The sequence below is a fragment of the Micropterus dolomieu genome, linkage group LG10 (genome assembly GCF_021292245.1).
Source record: "Micropterus dolomieu isolate WLL.071019.BEF.003 ecotype Adirondacks linkage group LG10, ASM2129224v1, whole genome shotgun sequence".
In the NCBI taxonomy this organism is placed as follows: domain Eukaryota; kingdom Metazoa; phylum Chordata; class Actinopteri; order Centrarchiformes; family Centrarchidae; genus Micropterus; species Micropterus dolomieu.
The window spans coordinates 16,347,697-16,365,459 of record NC_060159.1 but is presented as its reverse complement, the minus strand read 5'-3'; the positions used below and the strand labels follow the sequence as shown (position 1 = coordinate 16,365,459).

The window sequence follows — 17,763 nt, the reverse complement described above, 5'->3', positions numbered from 1 at the left end:
CACACACACTCACACACACAAGCGAATACTTGTGGAAGTCATTTGGGCGTGGCTGGAAAATCTTCACACCTGAGCACGGGCTTGGCTGTCGTCACAAATAAATTGCAGAAAAACTGCAGTTCACAGCACAAATGCGCATTCGTCATGGGCTTCCCTAACAATCCTACTTTATTCTAACCAGGAGAATTGTGAAGAAGTTCATATTGGCACTCACTTGGTTTAAACACACCAGCTGCCCCACACCTCGTCCCGTCCAATTGACGCTCTTGAGTTGCAGCGTCACTGCAAAGGCCAAACCGACCGGGCTTCATTCCTGAAGTCACATCATTACAGCCGCATGGCGTGGCGCAATCAGTCACCCAAGCAAAACCGCTGATGAATACCAGTTTTGGCACCAAATATAGCTGCATTACGCAGTTAAGGCCAGGTGTTTCAACTCACAGCAGTAGTCGACTGTGGGATGGTACTGAGGCACCACGGCCTCCTTACAATAAAGGATAACGTTTGATGTCTGCTGAGATCAAATCAAAACGGGTAAGGGTTTAACCTTTAAAACTGCATGAAACTTTATTCCAGCAAGCCTTTGATTTTAAAGGAAACTTCAACCTGTATACCCGATGTGTAGGCTATGGATCTATCATAAAATGTTTTGATATTTACGTGGTGAAAGCTACTCAGTAGGGTAAACAACATTACTGTGGGCTTTATGGCCTACAAAATCAAATAGCTATGGGTTTTTTTTAAATGCAACCGATATTAATGATTTATTCTAAAATATCTTCTACATAAATGTACATAGATTTGATGTTGTTTACCATTTGTACCGTAAAGCCTTGTTCTTTATACCAACAACATGCCTTTGTATCCTGTAACTATTTACCTTGAAAATATTTATACTAAGAGTTGCAGATCATCTGAATAATACTATAAAAGGAAGAGTGTTTTTCAGGAGTACAGAGTTAAGTATTGTAACAGTCTAGAATAATGATTTCCAACATGATGACCAAGGAGCCTTTGAGTTAATATTAATTTTATTATTCATACTTTTAAATATCTTACCCACAGGATTTCAGTTTAATATGGAATCATTTAAGTTGTTCTGATCACACATAAATGCTATTGTTTCTAACTGAAAATAGTAAAAAAGACAACATCAGGTAGAAGTTCCTGAAGTTTGAGAACTTTTGGCCTTCTGAAAATGTCACTGGCCTCCTTATTTCACATTGGAAACTTCAAACTTGAGATAGAAGATATTTCTGTATCTGATGGACAGTATCTGCTGATGCTTCAGTTGGATTAAAAGTCACAATGAATGTCTGGACAAAGAAGTCAGAGAGGTGACAAGTCAAAAGAACAAGTTTAGTGAGGAGCACCACCATTGACTGTTCTTTGGAGAACCTGTTAGGCCAGTGCTGTGTGGGTTACTGGTGAAGGAAGACGGAAAAGGCTTTTGAACAGGCATGACAGCTTAAATGAGACACTGGGTGTGTTTTAACTTGTTGTTAAAGTGTTTTCTGTGTTCTTGAATGCAATTTGTGTCTGTTTCACATTTTTCTTTATCAAGCCAGGTGGAAAAAAAGTTAGATTCTAAGTTCTGTAAATCTTAAAGATTTGTTGTGGCTCTTTGCTCTTTCAGATCAGCCTTCATTACTGAGCCATCTTTACCAATGTGAGTTAGAAGAGGAAAGATCACCAGACAGAGAAAATCATCTTTATTTCTTACCTCAAAATCATCTTTTTTCCATCTGTAACCTTTGCTTGTTCTCCAGCCCAACCATGAGGGACAGACTGAGCCACCTGCAGGAAATGTCCAATGGACATGTGGAACAGATGGAGTACGCAGAGTCCACTGTCTCCGACTCCTTCAGCAACGTGGACCTGGAAGAGGAGTTGCCCCACGAAGCAGTAGTGTTTGACAACAGCCCTGCTTTGGAGGAGGTCTTTTCCCAGTCACAAGATATCCACAGAGAGATCCAGCTCATCCGCCTGGAGGTTAAAAGGCTCCGTGAGCAGAACTCTCGCATGCTCCAGGGCATCACCACCATGAGCACTATCAAAAGGGACTCTAACACCATTGGTGCTGATATAAAGGCTCGGGCTGAGGGTGTGCTGGCACGACTGCGGGAAATGGACGACACCTCCCACAAGCTAGAGGAAGCACACGGCTCAAATTCCGCCATCACACGTATCGCCAGAACTCAGTATGCTTGCCTCAGCAATGGTCTCCGCGATGCCATGTTTGACTATAATGAGGCGGAGATGAGTCATCGACAGAACTGTAAAGCCCAGATCCAGAGGCAAATGGAGATAGTGGGACGTGAGGTGACAGGAGAGGAGGTGGAGGAGATGATTGAGACAGGCCAGTGGAACATCTTTAATGACAACATTGTGGTTGAAGGTAAAACTGCTCGATCGGCTCTGTCCCAGATTGAGAAACGCCATCAAGAGCTGGTGGACCTGGAGACCCGTATCAATGGCATCCATGAGATTTTCCTGGACATCGCCCTACTGGTGGAGGAGCAGGGCCCCATGCTGACCTCCATCCAAACCAACGTTCAGAAAACTGACGAGTGCATACAGGAAGTCCTCGTCAAACTCAACAGGGCTAAACGTCATGACAAGAACAACCCCTTTAAAAAAATGTTTTGCAGCTGTTTCCCATGCTACCAAGACTGAGTGTCCAGCGCAGAGATGGGTAGAGGGGATGGCACAATATGCAAAGAGGAGGGGAAATCTTAAGGAAATTTTCTTCACGTTTCAATACGCTCATCCTGTTGTCACAAAGCATTTATCAACATGGCCTCTACAGCTATTGCATAATAAAATTTTCCCCAGGAAGTAAAATGGAGTTAGTAATGGAAAGGCTAAACTATTATGTCTAGATTGAGAGACAAAAATTCTTGGGTGAAATATTTTTAAACTGTATTAAAGCACTCCACTGACGTCTGTAATGTTTGGATGAAAGGTTTGAGACAGGTATCTCATATCAGAATGAACCCCCCCCCCCCATGACTGAGGTGTGATACAGACCGGAAACAAATACTTTTTGGAAATATTTGTTTTCATAGCCTGCTGAATTTCCACATGAGAGGGATTTACCAAATAGTTTGTCATTTTCAGAAATTTGCAGAAAGGTGAGTTATGTTTGTGCTGGGCCTGCTGCCTGACACAAGGGTGCCCGATACAGTAAATTCCACTAATAGTGAACCCTTGAGAAATGCAGCAAATATTACCCAAAGTTATTTTTGAGTGCCATCCATATTTGTCCCTACATGTCAATGCACTAAAATGGATGTCCTAGATGTAAGGCTGAAAGAAATATTTTAGAAATTGCACAGTTTAGTTGTCCTTGATTAGATTGTGAATCTGTTCTGCTTTCCTGTGTGTATGTTAGAATTCTTTGGTTGATAGTAACTAGCCATTTTGTGCTAAATACATTGCACAACACTTTTAAAATGCCAGATTGTTTTCTCTTTTGATGGCACCAGTAACTGAGGAGTGACAACAGCTTTAATAGATTTATTGTCAGTCTCAATGTTAGGGATCACAGAGTGAATGTAATCTGATGTACACTAATCTTTTACTTTTCACTGATATTTTATGACTGATATGTATGATAATACCTGATTATGTTGTCTGCCTTTCTTCTGTGGTGTATGATGTATATTACATAAAGAGTTATATTAAAAGCAGCCTGAGTCTGGGTTTATTCTTGTTTCACCTGAAATCCACATCAACACATGAAAATAAGACATGTTAAGATTTCGTAGCTGGTTTACATGAATACATTTTCTTTATTCAAGATCTCCGACACACCAGGGGCAGTGCAGAAAATGTTGGGTCACAATAGCTCAATAACAGCTAGACAATTAATACCTATAACCTCTGGTATATGCCAGGTATTCTGTCCAGCTATGGGTCTCCTGGATCCTCCAGGGTTCCCACATCCTAATGGCCACCCAGAAACACACACACACAAATGAGTCTAATGCTGGGGCTTGTATTGTTCAGATAGTGGAAGTGCGGCAGCTTTTCATTTCCAGTTACAACTTATGGCAATATTCTATCTCATTATATATTCTATTTATCTCACTTCATTCCACAAGGAAATGTATCTCATACTCTTGTCTCAACAACTGCTTTTAACTCACAAAAGTCTTTTTTTGTTACTTTCCAGATAATAGTTTTGCCAAAATAAACAAATAGGCTGTGGTGAAAGAAGTAATCAGATTGTTTAAAGGTTCAGTGTGTAATATTTAGGAGGATCTATTGACAGAGATGCAAGATAATATACAGAATTATGTTTTCAGTGGTGTATAAAGACCTTATATAATTAACCATTATGTTTTTATTACCTTAGAATGAGCCATTTCTACCTACATACACTGAGGTTCCCCTTACATGGAAATCACCATGTTGTGTCTCCATTTTTCTACAGTAAGCCCAAACGGACAAACAGCTCCATAGAGCGCGTTTCGTCACTACGTTGAATGCGTACGAAGAACAATAAAAAGAACAAGTAAGGTTAGTAGTAGCAGTGGTAATCACTGGTTTGTCAGAAAAATCAGAATCTTTATTCCTCTTTATATCTCTATTGCAAAAAGGGAAATAAAGTTTACAGGGGACACAAAGAAGTATACAGAACTTTGATCTGTGCTAAATCACGTTTTGCACATACATGTTTTGCAAACATGTAATTTGTAATATGGTTATAACCGTTAGATTGCTGTCCATGTAGAGTGAACTAACTGAACAAAATTATAAATGCACACTTTTGTTTTTGCCCACCTAAGCTAACTCCAGCGTTGTCATATTGGATAATATGTCCATTTCTCTGTTTTGTTACTAAAATAATGAAGTTCAACACACCTATCGGGTGTAACTTTATTTTGGGTTTCCAAATGAAATCTAGCAGTCTGCGCTGATGATCGATCTCTTCCTCGTACACGATGATAGTTTTTTTTAATAACTCTTCAGCAGCAGCATTTAGTCGCTCATTGACAAACTCTCTCAGACACTCAGTTGAATACATTGTTACTAAATTACTAATGAAATAATTAGCGGCCTTATGACTATAATAACACCACCTAATTCAATACATGCAGCCAACGTTGCCGCTTTGTTTACTTCCACTGGATGTCACACTGTTAGGATCCAACAGTGGGAGTGCGGGAACTTTTCCTTCCGGATGCTACTGATGGCATTTCTTCTCCACCGCACCCACGACCCTGTAGCCTACACGGTTGATGGATGGATGGATGGATGGATTCTTCTTGTCCAAGCTTCCTGATTTCCCTCCTTAATGTTTCTTTTTTGGCAGTGAAGAATTACATGTTCTACTGATTCCTCTAGCCTAATTGACATGTTTTCTTTTAATTAAAACGTCTGTTTATTATAAGTGGAAAGGACCTTCACCCCGCGACCCTGTACGCAGGATAAGTGGTTGACGATGGATGGATGGATGGATGGAAAGGAACTTCAGGTCCATCCAACTTAATTAGGTGACATGTACAAACATGGCAACTTAAAGATAATACATGTTGATATGGAATTATTATAAGTAGGCGATACAAAAGCATACTTGCCCAAATATGCTAGACTATTTTATGTCATACATAAACTAGTTACATAGTTTATGTCATACATAGACACATGAGAGGAGCTGTATACAAATAGCTTTGTAGGAGGCAGTTCACATTTAATAGGACTTCTTATATGGTTATAAAAAACAATAATGTAAGAGCAAAATTATTACCATTATTTTTTCTTGCAATATCTTATTGGCGGTTATGATATTCTGTAACCTCTCGTAGTAGGGACATTTGTGTATAAAGCTGAGAAAGGAGCTTGCTAAAGTTACTGATGTTCCTACCTAGACTCTGCAATAAATGTTCTTTATCTTTTTCTTTGTTCAGACTCTCTGAATACACTCGAGCTGCTCTTGTGCGTGTGTCCAATGCTTCACAGAATCTCTTCCCACATGTTTTGCAAGAATACGGCTTTTCACCTGTGTAGGTTCTAATGTGGAGATTAAAGTGACTGATAGTTCTGAAGTTTTTCCCACATGTTTTGCAAGAGTTAATGACAATTTAAATAATTAGCGGCACTTTATACAATGGGCGTCTTCTAGCGAATTCTGGTGCTTGTATTGTTTAGGCTACTTCCGCTGGATGTTACACTGTTAAGATATCATCACTTTACATAGCCTACATATAAGAGCTGCATTTCTTTAGTGGTGCAACGTCCAATAGTTAAGTGTGATAAGTTCATAAGGTGTCAGTAAATTTCGATGAACACTTGTAGCCTACTGGATGCATTAGCCTACCTGACAAGAATGCTGCCTGACTTAATCGACCCAGTCTCCTGCTTTCTGACAACCAAAAAGCATCTCCCTATAAGGAAGAAGCCTATTGTGTGTTTCAGTGAGTCTCACACACACACACTGAACACACAGCCGACAGACAACTTCCTTCATTCGAATGAAAGATGCGTTTCCCAAACCCACTGCACCAAAGAAATCAGCATGAGACACGTTGAAGGGGTTTACTTCCGCTCTGATTTTGTGGGGGCCAGTCACAAGAGGTAAGACACGTTTAATTGATACTTTGTAAAATGTGTGGCAGAGGCACATGTGGATAATTGAAGGGACTTAATTAGTGCTACACTTCCCAAGCAGCTTAAAGATGGGACTGATTTAGTGACTACTAGGAATAAGACATTTAATTGTTTTAACATACATTGTGAAAGCTTTTAAAATAGTTTCATGATTTTTTTACTGCTATGACAAAATTGATTTTTCTTCGTTCGTACGTACGTATGTAAGAATCGGTGGCAGAGATTTAGGTAAGCACCACCATTTCAAAAGTTTTGTGCAGCATGAGGTTGACAAAATGAATGTACTGAGAACTACTCAGATAAAAATGCAGTAGGCTACTCTGCACCATCTTCTACAATAAGCCTTTTTTTAAATAAGAGGATGTCTTCCTTGTTCCTGGTTTAAAAATAAGACATTCCAATGAGGCTTTGAGCTGTGACTGCTTTCATTGTTTAACATACAAAAGAAAACCTACTGCAGATAAACTGACCAGTCACTGTGTGTATTGTATACATTGTATACACTATCATTTTAGCTTTTTAGGCGGTGTAGCATCCCTGGGTAAATTAACTATGAATCTGCACATACCATCACCACAGTGTTAAAGAGGTGGTATTAGGCTTTTTGGCTTTTTCCCTCTCCTTTATTGAGTTATATTCCTTTTTTGAGCATGTAATAAGTTTGCAAAGTGAAAAAGCCCAAAGTCCAGCCCAAAGGCAGTTCCCATTTCCCACAGAAAACACTGCTCTGAACTGACCCAGCCCTTTCCCTAAATGCGCCTCATATAATGCTTGCTTGCCAAACGGCTACTCCGACACGCCCTCAAAAACACTGGTGGAAAATCACTGAGCTCCAGCAAACACCTCTCATATCCCTTCCAAACACTAGTTACCCTCCAGGCAGTCAGTGGACATAAAGTTGTTACTGTGATGTAGAGACAGAGCTCAGTTAAAACTTTATGGATGAAAGATACATTTGTCACAGATTAATAACTCCGACCGGCTCTTCTCTGCTTCTGATTGGCTAGTAGTCCTCAACTAGGAACTGCGCATGTGCAGTTCCCAACAGATCATTTAGAGGCAAGATGTATCACTCCATAGCTAAAACGAAGCCTCCAACACAGGGTGAAAAGAGGAGCTGCAGCAATGTGCAGTATGAAAAAAAATATATATGGTGTTTTTTGAAAATTTAACCATGTAAACCTGCTCTGGGACAACCCCTAAATAAGATTTTGAACCTGAAAATGAGCATAATACCACCTCTTTAAACATCAAATGTTTCTTGTTTTATGGGGAGCACTGTGTTTCATCACTATTAAGAGGGTTCTATCATAATGCAGGGTGCTTACAGCCCAACATGTAGAACACATGTGACACTAACTTAAACTGTATTTTCAACACTGTATATCAGCCTAAAAGCTTTATGAACACAATAACCACTATCTTGTTTTACGTGGGTCTCTCAGGCAGAATGCGGGACCTGCTGGAGAAGCTGCAGACCATTAGTAAGGAGCAGGAGGACCACGAGCCAGAGTTTTATGGGCCTGAAAATGATGTAGACAATGTGACTCTGTCTCAAGAGGCAGTGGTGTTTGAGAAATCCTCAGCTATTGATGACATCCTGATGGAGGCCCACGCCATTCGCAAGGACATGTCCTTGTTCCATGTACAGGTAGAGCATCTGAAAACACATAATGAACGCTTTGGCACCTCTGTGCGGCGCCTTACCCTACTCAAAAAGGACTCGGACTCCATCGCCAGGGGAATCCAGCAACATGGCGAGGCTCTGTACGTGCGCCTTCAGGCCCTGGGTAATGAGAGCCGCCAGCTGGAGGAGAAAGAAGGTCCCCACGCTGCTGTTAGTCGCATTGCCCGAGTTCAGCATGACACACTGATGCGTGCCTTCCATGATGCCATGAGTGAATACAATAAGGCAGAGGAGATGCAGAGGGATGCATGTCGGGAGAGGATCAAGAGGCAGGCCTCCATAATGGGAACTGAAATCACCAATGAGCAGCTGGATGTGATGGTGGACAAAGGTGGTGAAGGATGGGCTGAGCTGTCCCAGAGCCTGCAGAGCCCAGGCGCACGCTCGCTCAGCAGGGCGATGTTTGAGATCAAAGGCAGACACAAGGAGCTGGTGGAGCTGGAAGCCAGGATGAGGGATGTCCATGAACTTTTCCTGCACATGGCCATGTTGGTGGAGGAGCAGGGATCCATGCTCAATAACATTGAGGCTAATGTGTGTACCAGTGAGGAATATGTTGAAGAAATCAACGTTCAGATCAAGAAGGCCATACAGTACAAGAGGAAAAATCCTTTTCAGCAATGTTGCCCCTGTCTACCCTGCTGGAGAAGCAACCAAATGCTTTAGGGCTTGTTTTACTTTTGCAATTTTATAGATTACTGAAATAACCATTTACCAGTATGAATAGTTATGGACAACTAAAAATAATTGTTATGAAATGTGCTGAAATTATGTTAAATCCAACCTTTAGAGATACACTTATGTGCACAAAGTGTAGAAGCAGTTTTGTCTTGAAGAATAGAACACTGTATTTCTCTGACTCGTGTGTCTAAATTTTATTTAATAAGTACAAGAAGTACACACAGTCTTTAGAAATGTGGAGGAATTGGGAGTCATGGGGATGGGTAACAGTAAGGATGGAAAGAGAGTTGAGAAATTGCTATTATCGATGACAGTTGAGGATCCATTGCAACTTTGTAGAAATACAGTATTATAGTGAGAAATGATTCAGCCAGGCAGACATTAATTAAACACTGAATAAGTGAAAGCTGAAAGTGCCATAATGATGAGAAGTATTTCATTTTGGTGACAAAAGGGCAAGTGTGGTTTAAATACTAAGTGGAAACGGTTGATGATGGAGGGTGGCAATTATTGGCCAAACAAGGTATGTTACATATCTGGCGTTTACCTCAAACAATAGAGAAGCCAAGTTTTGATATAGGTGTTTAAAATCAGAAATTACACTTTACAGCCAACCAAACAGGGCAGAGAGGAAAAATCAGCTGGCTCTGCTTTGAGTTCAAACTTTAGATTGGAGAAGAGACATGTCATATGATCCCAGGACATAAACTAAGCTAAGAGTTGTAGCCTTTAGTTGTTTCATATCAGACTTTTGTCTTGGAAGGAGCCAAATTATTTTAACAAATGTTGTGTTGAGTTTAGGGGTGAGTACTATTTCTTTGTTGCTGAAAAATAAACAACCAACAGACACAATCAACTGTAGCAACCTGCTTGGGCCTAGGTTTGGTCATTTCATTTTTTTAAAGGCCCAAAACTTACATTTTGACATGGGGACTCTAAAGACGGGGGCCTTAAGTAACACTCACATGTGTCGGTGTATATTATTTTCATTTTCCCAAACAAAGTTACATTTAATTATGCTCATTTGAACAAACCAACTGCCACACAGTCAACCAAGGGTCTGGGGCCTAGGGCCAGTTGCTCATGTTGTCCAGATGGTAATCCAACCAAACATACTGTAATGAATGTTGTCACATTTGAAGGATGTATTTAAGTATTACAGAGAATCTTTAACATGGTAAAGTTAAATAAATGTATTGTGTTGTGGTGGCAGCCCAGCTGACGGTGAGTGTCCTGGGTTTTTTTCTCCTTTTTATCAGTTATTCTGCTTTTTCCTTGGTTTTCTGTTCCCTGCCTGCCTCCCTGTGTTTTCTCCCCTGTGTGTGCTCCTGAGCCCAGCCAACGACCCGCACCTGCACCTGCACCTCATCAGCCACCTCGTCAGCCTGCCACACCTGCCAGTAGTCAACCTAATCCCTGCCTGTATTTCAACCCCGGTTCTCCACACCACTCTTGCTTGATCGTCGTTGCTCCATACCTGGTGTCACCTCTGTGTTCAGGCTCTCATGTTTCTTGGTTTTTCACATTTTCCCTGTGCTTAGTCTCTGTTATCTCTAACCCTGTCTCTCCATCTGTTTCCCTCACAGGTTCACTCACCCTCGTCCTCCGGACCTCTCCTCCTCGGGCTTCCCCCATGGCGTCCTCCCAGTTCTCCCTTGCATCCTCCCTTCCTCGGCCCCAGTGTTCCCCGGCTCCCTGGTTCCCGTCCCGTTGGTTTCCCTGTGCCAGTGTTTCCCTGGCATCCTCCTCTCCCTCAACTCCAGTCCCCTTCAACCCCCTTTTTCCCTAAATAAACCTCCTTCACTCAGAGTACTGCGTTTGGGTACTCTGTCCCCACACCACACCAACCTCGTAACATATTGTGATTGCTGGCTTTGTGGGGACAATTCTGTGGTTTTGGAGCTGCGATTGTAGTTATGTAGTCTCGTTGTTGTTTCTTAAAATGAACAAGTTTCAGCTGACAAATGTTTAGATCAATTAATCTTTTCAGTCATTAATCAAGTCAGTCTGTACTAAAAAAAAATTCATTGAACTATTTTAAAAGCTTTCACAATGTATGTTAAAACAATTAAATGTTTTATTCCTGGTAGTCAATGAATCAGTCCCATCTTGGGGAGTGTCTCACCTGTGTGAGAGTTATGGCAAATCTCTGATATGGTAGAGTTGTATACATTGTTCCTGTGTATTTTGCTTTTGTGATCTTGATTCTTTTGTTTTGGCTCTGCATCTCTAGTTGATCCCAAATCTTCATGCTTGCCTCCTTTCTGATCTTGGCTCTCAGCTACATGACAGTTGTGAGACAGGAGCTGGCGGTCACTTTTTGGTTCTGGCTCATTGTGGTTACCTTCCTCATAAGTAGGAGTCAACATCAAGTTATCAGTCTCCTGCGTCAGTATAAGCTGCTCTCCTGCCTGACTGGTACAGAGTTCCTCCTGTTCCTCTTTAATCTGTGGAGGCTCTGGGTCCACTGGAGTCCCTCTCCTGAATACAGAGCTGCTGGTCAGGCAGAACCTCCTCTGCCTTACAGACATGTTGCTGAGGGAGATCTGGAGCTCAAACAAAAGGAAAATGCTACTACTGTAATGTTAACGAATAAATGTAGACACTGAAGGAACCAGTTAAACACTTTGGAACAACACTGAAGTCAGAGTTATGGCAGAAAATTGTGTCCTCTTACATTTAATCTTTTATGTATGATCTTTTAATATTATTATTACTGTTCTCGTTATGGCTTATATATATATAGTGCTTTTATCCTTAACCTTTCCTCTCCTGTATTCCTGATGTTAGTCTGTCCACATTTACTAGGGTTTAGGTCAGAGCTGTGAGATTGTTTTGGTGTTTTCCCCCTCTTGTTGTTCCTCTCCTCTCCTGTAATATTCATTCAAGGCCGAGAGAGGATCTCTGTTCCCCAAAACCTAGAAACCTAGACTGTGTAAATGATGATGCATCCCTTTGCTCTGGGCCAGACACCCGAAGCCGCCCTAGGCGGCAGGTCTCTGGACCAGCTGTATTTGTGTTTAAGTACTTCTCTGTTTATTCTGTTTTTTTTTAAATAAATTCTTCAAAGACAAGGGTTGGTTGTAACTCAATTCTTTGCTCAACCCCTCACCAGGAATATAATTTCCACGACAGTCAGCTTTCAATTTGTAGCTTCCGAGTAGGCAGTTAAGGGAAACTTAACTTACATTGCTGAGCGACTGAGCCTCCTTGTTATGCATCTCTTACTGTTGTGAAAGTTGTTAAGCATTTTAGTTATAGCCTTAATGCTGTCTGAAACACCACTCTGACATTTGTCAAACCAATGAGAAAGAAACTGTAGCCTACATAGCAATCAGCCTTTTTTTATTTTATAAAAAAAAAAGGCTGATTGCTATGTAGGGTAACAGGGGGAAATTATTTTGTTATTTTAAATTATTTGATCAAAGCCATTTTGAGTTGAGTTGAGCCAAGTTGATCTAATTTTTTGTCATCAAATAAGGTATATATTTTTTATTGTGTTCAATTTATATATATTTACATTAAGGGGAGCCTTAAGATAAGTTATGCAATTGTTTAGAGAGAAAGATTTTTATAGTTTTTGGTTAAAGTCTTAAGTCTTACCACACTCTACCCTACAGTTCTCACTTGAAAGCAACATTTGAAAAGTTATTTTAATTTTTGAAAGACAATCAAAACAGCTGGCATAGTGGTTTTGATCTGGTCCTGGTTCAATGTGATGTACATGCGAAAAAACATAAGCCTTTTTTTCCATTTTCACTAATAGAATAAATGGTTTGACAAATGTTAATGTGGTTTTCAGACAGCGTTAAGCCTTTACCTTAAATGCTCAGCAATGTAAGTTAGGTTTCCTTAACTGCCGAATCAGAAACCATCTCCAGCACTGTCATATTGGACTATATGTATTTTTTTCCTGTTTTTTCCTGAAGTTTAACACACCTATCCTGTGTAACTTTATTTCGGATTTCTAAATGAAAAATCCAGCAGTAGGCTCTTCCTCGTACACGACGGTAGTTTTTTTTTTTAAAAACCACGAATAATTCTTCAGCAGCAGCAGCATTTAGTCGCTCGTTGACAAACTCTCTTAGACACTCAACTGAAGACATTGTTGCTAAATTACAAATGAAATAATTAGCGGCGTTACGACTATAATAACACCTTCCAGCTAATTCAATACATGCATAGCGAACAAGAATGCTGCCTGACTTAATCGACCCAGTCTCCTGCTTTCTGACAACCAAAAAGCATCTCCCTATAGGGAAGAAGCCTATTGTGTATTTCAGTGAGTCTCACACACACACACACTGAACACACAGCCGACAGACAACTTCCTTCATTCGAATGAAAGATGCGTTTCCCAAACCCACTGCACCAAAGAAATCAGCATGAGACACGTTGAAGGGGTTTACTTCCGCTCTGATTTTGTGGGGGCCAGTCACAAGAGGTAAGACACGTTTAATCAATTTGTTAGATAATAGGTGTGGCAGAGGCACGTGTGGATAATTGTCTTAATTGGTGCTACACTCCCCAAGCAGCTTAAAGATGGGACTGATTCAGTGACTACCAGGAATCAGACATTTAATTGTTTTAACATATGTTGTGAAAACTTTTAAAAAATTTTTTTAGTACGGACTGTATGAAAGAATCAGTGGCACAGATTTAGGTAAGCACCACCATTTCAAAAGTTTTGTGTAGCATGAGGTTGACAAAATGAATGTACTGAGAACTACTAAAAATGCAGTAGGCTACTCTGCACCATCTTCTGTACAAGCCTCTTTATTTTATTTTTTTTTTAAATAAGAGGATGTCTTTCTTGTTGTGTTTAAAAATAAGACACTTCAATTAGCCTTGGAGCTGTGACTGCTTTCATTGTTTAAGATGGAAAAAGAGAACCTACTGCAGATAAATTGGCCACTCACTGCATGTACTATAGAACTGTCATTTTAGCTTTTAGTGGGTGGTGTAGGTAAATTAACTATGAATCTGCACATACGTCACCACAGTGTTAAACATCAAATGTTTCTTGTTTTATGGGGAGCACTGTATTTCATCACTATTAAGAGGGTTCTATCATAATGGAGGGTGCTTACAGCCCAACACGTAGAACACGTGTGACACTAACTTAAACTGTGTTTTCAATACTGTATATCAGCCAGAATGCGGGACCTGCTGGAGAAGCTGCAGACCATTAGTAAGGAGCAGGAGGACCACGAGCCAGAGTTTCATGGGCCTGAAAATGATGTAGACAATGTGACTCTGTCTCAAGAGGCAGTGGTGTTTGACAAATCTGCTATCGAAAACCTCTTGATGGAGGTCCACGGCATTCGTAAGGACATGTCATTGCTCAACGTACAGGTAGAGCGTCTGAAAAAGCACAATGACCGCTTTCGCACCACTATGCGGCGGCTTACCCTACTCAAAAAGGACTCGGACTCCATCGCCAGGGGGATCCAGCAACATGGCGAGGCTCTGTATGTCCGCATTCAGGCCCTGGGTAATGAGAGCCGCCGGCTGGAGGAGAAATCGGGTCCACTTTCTACTGTCAGTCGCATTGCCCGGGTTCAGCATGACGCACTGATGTGTGCCTTCCATGATACCATGAGTGAATACAATAAGGCAGAGGAGATGCAGAGGGATGCATGTCGGGAGAGGCTCAAAAGGCAGGCCTCCATAATGGGAACTGAAATCACCAATGAGCAGCTGGATGAGATGGTGGACAAAGGTGGTGAAGGATGGGATGAGCTGTCCCAGAACGTGCAGACCACACGCAACCGCACGCTCAGAAGGGCGATGGTTGAGCTCCAAGGCAGACACAAGGAGCTGTTGGAGCTGGAAGCCAGGTTGAGGGATGTCCACGAACTGTTCCGGCACATGGCCATGTTGGTGGAGGAGCAGGGATCCGTGCTCAATAACATTGAGGCTAATGTGTGTACCAGTGAGGAACATGTTGACGAATCAAACGTTCGGCTCAGGAAGGGTATAGAGTACAAGAAGAAGAATCCTTTTCAGACATGTTGCTCCTGTCTACCCTGCTGGAGATGCAACCAAACGGCTTGAGGCTTTTTTTACTCTTGCAATTTTATAGATTACTGAACTAAACATTTGCCTGTATAGTTATGGACAACTGTTAATTAATCCGTGTGTGTGACCATATAGGATGCTCTTTTATTTTAACCGTTAAGCAGTTCACTGACGTGCAAAATAAACGCTGTTTTTATTAAATTAAAGGGTTTGTTGTCCTTGACAGAACATCAACACATAGTAAGTTGGGTCGTGGGGATAAAAAGTACAGTCTTAAGAAATGTGGAGGAATTGGGAGTCAGGGGGATGGGTAACAGTAAGGATGGAAAGAGAGTTGAGAAATTGCTATTATCGATGACAGTTGAGGATCCATTGCAACTTTGTAGAAATACAGTATTATAGTGAGAAATGATTCAGCCAGGCAGACATTAATTAAACACTGAATAAGTGAAAGCTGAAAGTGCCATAATGATGAGAAGTATTTCATTTTGGTGGCAAAAGGGCAAGTGTGGTTTAAATACTAAGTGGAAACGGTTGATGATGGAGGGTGGCAATTATTGGCCAAACAAGGTATGTTACATATCTGGCGTTTACCTCAAACAATAGAGAAGCCAAGTTCTGATATAGGTGTTTAAAATCAGAAATTACACTTTACAGCCCACCAAACAGGGCAGAGAGGAAAAATCAGCTGGCTCTGCTTTGAGTTCAAACTTTAGATTGGGGAAGAGACATGTCATATGATCCCAGGACATAAACTAAGCTATTTGTGGAGCGTAAAATAAGAGTTGTAGCCTTTAGTTAGTTTCATATCAGACTTTTGTCTTGGAATGAGCCAAATTATTTTAACAAATGTTGAGCTTAGGGGTGAGTAAGTCCAGTAGTTGTCTATTTCTTTGTTGCTGAAAAATAAACAACCAATAGACACAATCAACTGTAGCAACCTGCTTAGTTACATTTGATTATGCTCATTTGAACAAACAAATTGCTACACAGTCAACCAAGGGGGCCAGTAGCTCATGTTGTCCAGAATGCAATCCAGCCTTTAATTTTATAATAAAATCAAACGACAAAAGGGAGTCCTTGTTAATGTTTGCCTTCACTTTTACTAATGAAGTATGAGCGCAACACTGTATCGGCATTAAGAGCCACTGAAAACGTGTTTAACAATTTGTCAATAAAGTCATAGTTATCTAAATTATTCAACCATGTTTTTGTATTTGTCCGTCCGGAAATTATCATTGAAAAATTACTTATAAATAGCTTTTTGGCGCCTGTCCTGTTTCAGTGCCTCAGTTTTCAGACAGGCGCAGAAAAACCTTCTTCTTCTGCTTTGGGTTTTTACGGCAGCTGGCATCCATTTAGTTGAATTACTGCCACCTTCAGTTTTTATTTACCCTTTGCTTCCATTCATACTAAATCCGCCTATCTAATCCAGTTGCCCTCAGAAAACCAAATATCCATTTCCTACCCTCCACACTTTCTGCATACTCCAATAAACCTTTTACTGTTTTTTAACTGTGTTATCATTTCTTGTCTTTCCTGAGTAAATTTCCTGCATGTTATAAGAATATGTTCTGCTTTTTCAGCCTCCTGACATTGTTCACACATTCCTGTAGGATGTTTTCCTGTAATTAAAAGTGTGCTGTTAAGATTGCTATGCCCAATTCTCAGCCTACTTATTATCACCTGCTCTTTCCTCTTTGCTCCCCTGCTTCTTGATATACCTACTTTGCTTTGGATTCCGTGTAAATGTCTCCCTTTTATTGCGTTATCCCAGCTCTGTTGCCATTGTTGATTTACACTTCTCCACACTATGCCTTTCCCCTCTGATTTTGATAATTTAATGTTGACTTCAACATCTCCTTTTATTAACTGCTTCTTTTGCCACCTTATCTGCTTTCTCATTTCCCTGAATTCCCGAGTGTGCAAGGGACCCACATAAAGCAAGTCCAGGTGACTTCTAGTTGTGCATGTCTTCATGCTTATAAGAGCGGACACAGAGTCACTACATATTAATATTTCCTTATCACTAATTATTTCTGTCCATTCCAACGCCATCAATATGGCAAACAGTTCAACTGCAAACACACTCAGACAATCAGATGTTCTTTTGCTAAGTTCTAACTGATACTTAGGAACAACAACTGCAGACCCTGTTGCATCTGTTTGCATGTCCTTTGACCCATCTGTGAAAATCTGAATACTTTCCTTATACTTACATTCCCTATAGCTATAATATACACTAGTTAAATCGGCATTCTTATTATTGCGTTTAATCTCAAGTAGTTCCAAATCTACACATGGTACTTCTAATTCCCAGACAGGTCTGATAGGCCACACCACATTTGCGCCAAACTCTTTATCATATACACCTGTATCCCTTGCCATTTGCTCTCCTGTCCACCCAAAACTTGTTTTTTGTGTTGTGCTGCTTCTCCTGGCACGTCTGCAGCACCCTTTTTGCTGGATGGCTATCTCCATGCCCTCTTAAATTGACCCAATAATTAGCCCCCAGCTGCTTCCTTCCATATCATATGCCTTTTCCACGTCAAAAAATACTGCAACCATTGTCTCTTTATTTACCTGGGCTTTCCTTATTTCATCTTCCAGTCCCAGCACTGGATCTATGGTACTCCTTCCCTTCCTGAAACCGCTTTGGTTTGATGCCACCATTTCTCTTTCCTCCAAGAAGTATGTTAACCTCTCATTCACCATACGTTCCATTAACTTACAGATATGAGACGTCAAGGCAATTGGTC

General features: G+C 40.8%; 3 protein-coding genes across 7 annotated transcripts in view; all 3 read left to right on the top strand.

Annotated features, from left to right (window-relative positions):
• stx11b.1 (syntaxin 11b, tandem duplicate 1) overlaps nt 1-3,692 on the top strand; it is a 5,815-nt gene extending 2,123 nt beyond the window's left edge. For 3 of the 5 annotated variants that reach the window (XM_046061650.1, XM_046061651.1, XM_046061652.1), the window contains 2 exons: nt 1,637-1,669; nt 1,770-3,692. In XM_046061650.1, coding sequence (XP_045917606.1) covers nt 1,777-2,676 — 900 coding nt within the window. In that variant the 5' untranslated portion in view covers nt 1,637-1,669; nt 1,770-1,776 and the 3' untranslated portion in view covers nt 2,677-3,692. Of the gene's footprint in view, nt 1-60; nt 535-1,636; nt 1,670-1,769 lie in introns of those variants that run through there. The other 2 variants (XM_046061648.1, XM_046061649.1) reach the window with 2 other exon arrangements.
• A 4,373-nt stretch (nt 3,693-8,065) lies between these two features.
• Nucleotides 8,066-8,968, top strand: LOC123978230 (syntaxin-11-like). The gene has a single exon (XM_046061398.1). The coding sequence runs from the start codon at nt 8,066-8,068 to the stop codon at nt 8,966-8,968; it is 903 nt and encodes a 300-aa protein (XP_045917354.1).
• Nucleotides 8,969-13,487: 4,519 nt separating this feature from the next.
• Nucleotides 13,488-15,210, top strand: LOC123977371 (syntaxin-11-like). The gene is made up of 2 exons (XM_046059989.1): nt 13,488-13,646; nt 14,136-15,210. The coding sequence occupies exon 2, from the start codon at nt 14,141-14,143 to the stop codon at nt 15,038-15,040; it is 900 nt and encodes a 299-aa protein (XP_045915945.1). The 5' UTR covers nt 13,488-13,646; nt 14,136-14,140; the 3' UTR covers nt 15,041-15,210.
• Nucleotides 15,211-17,763: the final 2,553 nt, after the last annotated feature.

Coding starts and splice junctions, on each gene's coding strand:
- LOC123978230 (XM_046061398.1), top strand. CDS start 8,066: ATGCGGGACCTGCTGGAGAAGCTGCAGACCATTAGTAAGGAGCAGGAG.
- LOC123977371 (XM_046059989.1), top strand. CDS start 14,141: ATGCGGGACCTGCTGGAGAAGCTGCAGACCATTAGTAAGGAGCAGGAG.